The 7002-nt window shown below is 27.5% G+C and overlaps 1 protein-coding gene across 1 annotated transcript in view; it reads left to right on the top strand.

Moving 5' to 3' along the window:
* Positions 1–2251, top strand: part of LOC100202969 (dynein assembly factor with WD repeat domains 1) — a 31181-nt gene extending 28930 nt beyond the window's left edge. The window contains exon 8 of the mRNA XM_065807991.1: positions 2088–2251. Coding sequence (XP_065664063.1) covers positions 2088–2213 — 126 coding nt within the window. The 3' untranslated portion in view covers positions 2214–2251. The remainder of the gene's footprint in view (positions 1–2087) is intronic.
* The last annotated feature ends 4751 nt before the right edge of the window (positions 2252–7002 follow it).

The following is a 7002-nucleotide window of genomic DNA, read 5'->3' as shown; positions in this document are numbered from 1 at the left end:
ATATATATATATATATATATATATATATATATATATATATATATATATATATATATATATATATATATATATATATATACATATATATTCGTATTGTTAAATACCGAATATATAACAAAAACATTTGCTAAAAAGTGTAATCTTTTTTGTACTAAAAAGTGGAAAATAAACTTTTTAATTTAAATTTAATAGTTCAGTAAACTAAATATTGACAGATCTGCATAAGGTTCATTTCGAAACAGACCTTTCAATCTTAAGTTTGCTAAACTATTAAATTTAAATTAAAAAGTGTATTTTCCGCTTTTAGTACAAAAAAGATTACACGTTTTAGCAAATGTCGTTGCTATAGTTTTATTGTTAATTGAAAAAACCTTTTTAACTTAATTGAAAAATGTATTTTTAAGTTTGTTAACCGAAAAGTTATAAACGCCAAAGTAATTAAATGGTTGACTAATTATAATAAAATATAATATTATTTTAACTTAAAAAACGGCCTTTTTTATGCGCACTTCGTTTTTTTCTTTGGCGCCCCAAAAGACTTTTTTTTTTGAACCTGGAACAACGCCCTTCTTGGTTACTGGTATTACCTGATATTATTTCATCATTTTACAGTGAAACAACATTTAAGAATTAATTTCATTATTTGTGACGTTAATTTTGTGATACGTTATTATGATATATAATAGCGACTAAGCTTCGGCGTCCCGGTTCAAAAAAATTACGTTACGTGACGTTACGTGACAGCAACTTTTATACCGATTGAACCAAGACGTTACCGCACTTTTAAAAAAATTGTCCCGATTGAAACGTTACGTTCCGGGAATAATGTGACGTCCCGATTGAATAACCGCACTCGAAAATTTGGTTCCGGGACAAACCGTTGCTTCTTGGTTTTTTACATTTTTAAGCGCCTTTTATGACTTAAAATGATATGAACCAAAGTTAGATAAAGCGCTATGTAAAGAGGTGCGTTATCTACATTCGTTTTAAAGCATAGTTTGTTAAATAACAATTGCCTTTAACGCGTATTTTGTGTTAAAAACTTTTTATTTTAAAAATTTAAAAAATAACGTTTTTAGAAAAGTGCGATAACGTAACGGAACGTCACGGTATTAAACAAAAAAAACTGGTGCGGTTTCCCAATCGGGAAACGAAGCAAGACGTGGGTTTCAACCGTTACTGCACCAACCTCGTCCCTATTGAACCAAGACGTTACCGCACTTTAAAAATTTCTGTCCCGATTCAGTTTTACCGTTACATTCCTACCGGGATAACGTGATTCATTTCAAGAATAACGTTCCGGGACGCCGAAGCTTAATAGCGACCAAACTTATTAGATGGTAATAAAAGTACGGTCAAAGTAGATGTTCTTACCTGAAATTAAATATATCGAGTGCTAGTTTTTATTTTTCATTTTTTTATTTTTACAATATCTATTATCAATATAATTGTCTGTATGTTACAGGAAAAAAATTTAAAAGTTTTAAATTTATACGTGATAAATGAATGCTTAATGAACTTTAAGTGACCGAACTTAGCCGATTTTACTGTGTAGCTTATACTTTATTTTTCAAAATAAAATATAAGTAAATAATTTTGCGATCAAATATTTTATTTTTATTATCATTATTATTAATGTTTTTATTATGTATATATTTGTTATTATTATGTTTGTATTTATTTTAGTTTTATGTAACTTCGCATATATTTATATAATAACTATTAATCACAATTATTTTATTGTATTTACATGTATCGTGTGTACATAGATATAATACTTATATCGATAATTGTTCTTTGTAGACGACTTCGTGAATTAGTCATAATTAATGTGATAATAAATATAAAAAATATAAATAATAATTTTTTTATTCTTAATATTTTAAATTCAATAATTTAAATATTTTGGTGAATTATTTTTTTTTATTTTATTAATTAAATTTATGCCACCTCATGCGTTATTATTTAACATTGCCATGGTAAACGCCGTTTTACTTTTTGAAAAAAGTAAAACGGCATATAATAAATTAATTTATTTAAATACGTTATAGTTATTACGTATATTTATGCATTTTTTTAATATTTAGACCGTGTCAAAACTGACGAATCTTTATGGTGCTGTTTACTCAATTGATAACAACCGTGTTGGTCTTCATCCAATAGTAGCAGTGTGTTCAGACAAGAATGTTTACCTAATTGAATCTACTTCATAATAATTTTTTTACAACATTAAATGATTTAAACATTTAAATGATTTTATGATTTATGCATTACGCTTATTGGTCCATTTATCCCAAACAATGGTTCATTAATCTAGTCTAATTATGATAGAATTTAAAAATGGTGCATAAACAATTTATTTGTTTATGCACCATTTTTAAATTCGTCAGAGTTAGCTTAAAGCAAATAAAAAATGCTCGCACGCATATTTTTTAAAAATTATTATCTCACATTTTAGTTAATTACTTAGAGGTATTTAGGGTAATATAGACAGTGCTAGTGCTAGTATATGCACAATGCTGGTGTAACTAAAAATTCTTTTTTAAAATTAAAAGATTATTAGAAATCACATATTTTGCTGGAGAGCTTTCAACATTATTTAAACAATATAAATAAGTCATGTTGATGTAAGTGTATGCAATAAATGAAGTAAAATTTTTTTAACAAAAATTCACCTAAAATAAACGTTAATCGGAAACGCAACTTCAAGCAATGGTATTCAAAAACCTTGCTAACTTAATACCTTAAAAAAACTTTTAAAAAGTGTTGGAAAAGGTGAAAGTATGTTTAAGTTTTAGGTCAAAAATATATATCAAATGACACCATAGCAAAAATAATTGACAATATTTTTTCTAAAATAAATTCAAATAAACAGCTGTAGTATAGTGATTAGATTTCTTGCTTCAGAACTGGAGACCCGTGGTTCGATTACGAATCTAACCATATACGTATCATTGGTATCCATTCCTGGTTAAATGCTATTTTTCGGAACTCTTTCGATAGACCGTTAGGTCTTCTTGGAGCACTTAAATAGCTAACAAAAAATAATAAAAAATACATAAGACAAACATAATAATAAGCAAGATTTACAGTTGAAAAGACGACACCAGCTCTGTTGTGTTTCAATATTATTTTGCCCACAGCATTCAGACTTCTTTGATCAGGTAGGCCAAAACTCCACGACAAACTAGAATTAGCATTGTTTGAAAGTAACAAATTACTATAGATCCCAGCTGTTTAAATCAACAGTGTTGATGAAAATGACATACTATCAAATACAAATTTGACAAGTAGTAAGTTTGTTGCTTATGTAATGTTACACCGCGTAAATTGGATAAAAGACAGTTTAGCGATTTAGTAAAAACATATTTAACATATATTAAGCAAACTAAGTATCTGCTGCTACAGTTTTTGATGGCTACGAACAGATAACAACCGAAATTATTATTTAGGCAAAAAAGCAAAATAAAAAGACACTGATACCATTTTTAGCTTAATCAAGAAGTGTATATTTGCCAATACGATGCTGACGCTAAAGTTGTAGCATTAGAGCTATTAAAACATTCAAAAAAAGTCACAGTTGCTGATTACACAGATGCTGTCATGTTGCTCGTTCATTGGAAAATAGTGCTATTTGATATAGCATTTTTATAAAAACACGGTAAAAAATATTGGAGTATTAAAGATTGTAGCCTAATATTGGAAGCATGAAAGACTATTACTTATAATTCATGCTGGGTCTGGATGTGACACAGCATCCGCAATATTTAAAAATGAAAAGTAAGCTTTTTTAAATTAGTGAAAAAATCCAAGACACTTCAGGTAATTGCTGAATCTATGAGTGATTATCGGGCAAATCAATCTCCACACTAAAAAGAATAAAATTGTAGTATACTCTTAGTAAGGTATAACTTTCTATCTTTTAAGGAAGAAAATTATACCCTTAATATAGAAAATTGTATGAAAATCATTTTTAATATAATTTTCTATTTTAAAAGGTTGAAAATTATACCTTACTAATGGTACAATACATATCCTAACCAAGGGTAGAAATTTATACCTTTTTTTTTAGTGTGTAAGGTTGGTGAAAACTCAAAAGAAATTTTTAAAAAAGTTGTGTAGCGGAAGCAGTAATGAAACCTTAACATCAAATCTTACACTCTAAAAAAAAAGGTAAAAATTTCTACCTTTAGTTAGGATATGTAATGTACCATTAGTAAGGTATAATTTAATACCTTATGAGGTAGAAAATTATATTAAAAACAATAATGTGTTATACAACTTTCAGTCTTAAAGGAATAATTTTCTACCTTAAAACGAAAAAAATTATACGTTACTAAGAGTATATAGCATATTTTTTTAATAGTGCGTAGGTCAGTTTATCATAGTATTTGATAGGGAGTCAATAAGAGTTTCTAAATTTATGAGACTTTTATGAAATTGAATCAACATTTATTAAAATTTTTCTGTAGAAATTATTAACCATAATTTTAGAATACACTACTAGATACACAAAATACCTCGATACGCTATGTAATGGAATTTTAGAGCCTAAAAAGAAGCCATCAATAAAAAAACCAGCGTATTTCCATGGACTTTGTATGCATTGGCAAATAATTATGTAGCCCTGGCGTAATGGTTGGAATTCTGGGTAAAAACCAAGAGGTGCGTAATTCGACTCCGACTCTAGCCCAATAAACTCCTATGGTAAGGAAGGAGGCGTAAACTTCCTAGTTAAATGCTCAGTACTCTGTGGTAAGACTGTAAGGACTTCTGGGAGCACCTTAGTAACAATACAATTACCTTAAAGCTACTTGACGATAACATAAATTTTAAAATCTTTTTTTTTCTTAGTAAAAAAATTTTGTCCTCAAGTAAAAGTACTATTGCTTGAGTAAAATTTTACTCAAGTACGAATTACCGGTCGAAACATTACCGGTCGAAAAGTTTATTCAAGTAAAAAGTAGTTTAGAGTAAACGATAACACGTTACTTTTTTCAGACCTGTCGAATAACAAGACATTTTTTTTTATTGTTCTTACGTAATTTGCAGAAACACAGAATTTGCAAATTTATTATTATATTTTGTGAAGATATTCGCGTTATGTAAAAAATATTTTGAATAGATAATTATTTCCTTAAATGCAAAATTACCAGTTATCATCTTTAAAATAAAACCAATAATTGTGTAACTAAGATATATATATATTTTTTAAAGTTTATTTTAGGTAGCCGAAAGAGTCCTAAGGGATCATCCATAAATTATGCAACGCTAAATTTTAGTAATAAACAAAACAAAAAATATCAAAGGATTTCCCTCGGAGACCCTTGAGTTAAATAAAAATTCAAAACAGCCTATTAGGTTTAATGAAATCGCCGCGTTTTTCCGATGATATATATATATATATATATATATATATATATATATATATATATATATATATATACACACATATATATATATATATATATATATATATATATATATATATATATATATATATATATATATATATATATATATATAAAGTAAAAGTTTAATTTTACTACCTATTTTTACTACTTGCCTGGTAACACATGAAACTCAGAGTTGCAATATTAAATTATACTACAAACATTAGCATTTAGCTAATTCCTGGTTCTGCGGGTAACAATAACATGTATACTATATAGCTCTAGTTTATCTATTGAGCACTCTTTTAAGTATACAATATTATACATGATAACATAAAGATATTTTCTTTATTCGTATATATATATATATATATATATATATATATATATATATATATATATATATATATATATATATATATATATATATATATATATATACACATATATATATGAAGGCCTCAACGGAAGAACAATCAGAGTCACGCTTTTGCTGTTTTGAGAAAATCAAATTTTAATATTTAAAACACCTTTACGTAGTTCAATGAATTAAAATCATCCCAAAAATCTTTTTATTTTAGAAAGCATTTATTTCTCAATATAGCAATTCAAAGTTTTATGTGAAAATATTGATTTATATGTTTGATATTGATACTGTAAGCAACTGCTGTTCGAACTTTGATCGTTTTTCCGTTGCATCACTCCAATACAAGCCAAAATATTGCACAGGTTAGTTCCTAGAGACTCATTCTCATCACTGGTTTTCTTAATTGATTACTACTCCTACCAAACACAGCAGAATTGAAACGCATTAAAATAATGCTTTACAATAGTAGTATTATTACATGAGTGTTATCTTTATTGCAGGTACTAAACTAAAGAATAAAAGAAGGGAGGAGGAAAATAATAAAAACTAATGTTTATGTTGCAATAACTCCATAATTATAGACTGATTGATTCAATCATTAGCATAGTCCCAGTGAAAAAGCGCACATGGGATACGCGTGGATTTTTTCCACATGTAACCCATGTGGGGATTATTATTTTGTCCCATGTGGGTTTCATATGGTAAATCCCACATGGATTCCATATGGTAAATCCCATATGGGATACGCGTGGGTTTTTACCATATGTAACCCATATGGGGATTATTATTTTGTCCCATGTGGGTTTCATATGGTAAATCCCACATGGGTTTTATGTGGTAAATCCTACATGGGATATAGGTGGAAAATACTACATGTCTTAAATGCCTTAAATGCCACATATTTTAATCCAAATGGTATCTTAAATGCCACATATTTTAATCCAAATGGTATAAAAGTAGTCAATACTAGACAAATGAAAGTTCGAATGCTTCTATGATAATTTTTAAAGTTCTTTTAATTTAAAAATTACTTAAATAGTAATTTAAAATTAATCATCGAAGCTTTCAGAGAGGCTTAACTTAATCTGGTATTTGATACTTTATCCCATTTGGTATTCAAAATGTGTAGTATTTTTGATCTTTTACATGTGATGTTTTTCACCTATAACCTATGTGGGATTTACCATAAACTGTTATGACGAAATTTTATAAAATTAAAAGACGTGTTGCAAAATAAATTTA

Source organism: Hydra vulgaris, chromosome 10 (genome assembly GCF_038396675.1).
Source record: "Hydra vulgaris chromosome 10, alternate assembly HydraT2T_AEP".
Classification (NCBI taxonomy): Eukaryota; Metazoa; Cnidaria; class Hydrozoa; order Anthoathecata; family Hydridae; genus Hydra; species Hydra vulgaris.
The sequence above is the reverse complement of the archived record's forward strand: the minus strand, read 5'-3'. Positions and strand labels throughout refer to the sequence as shown.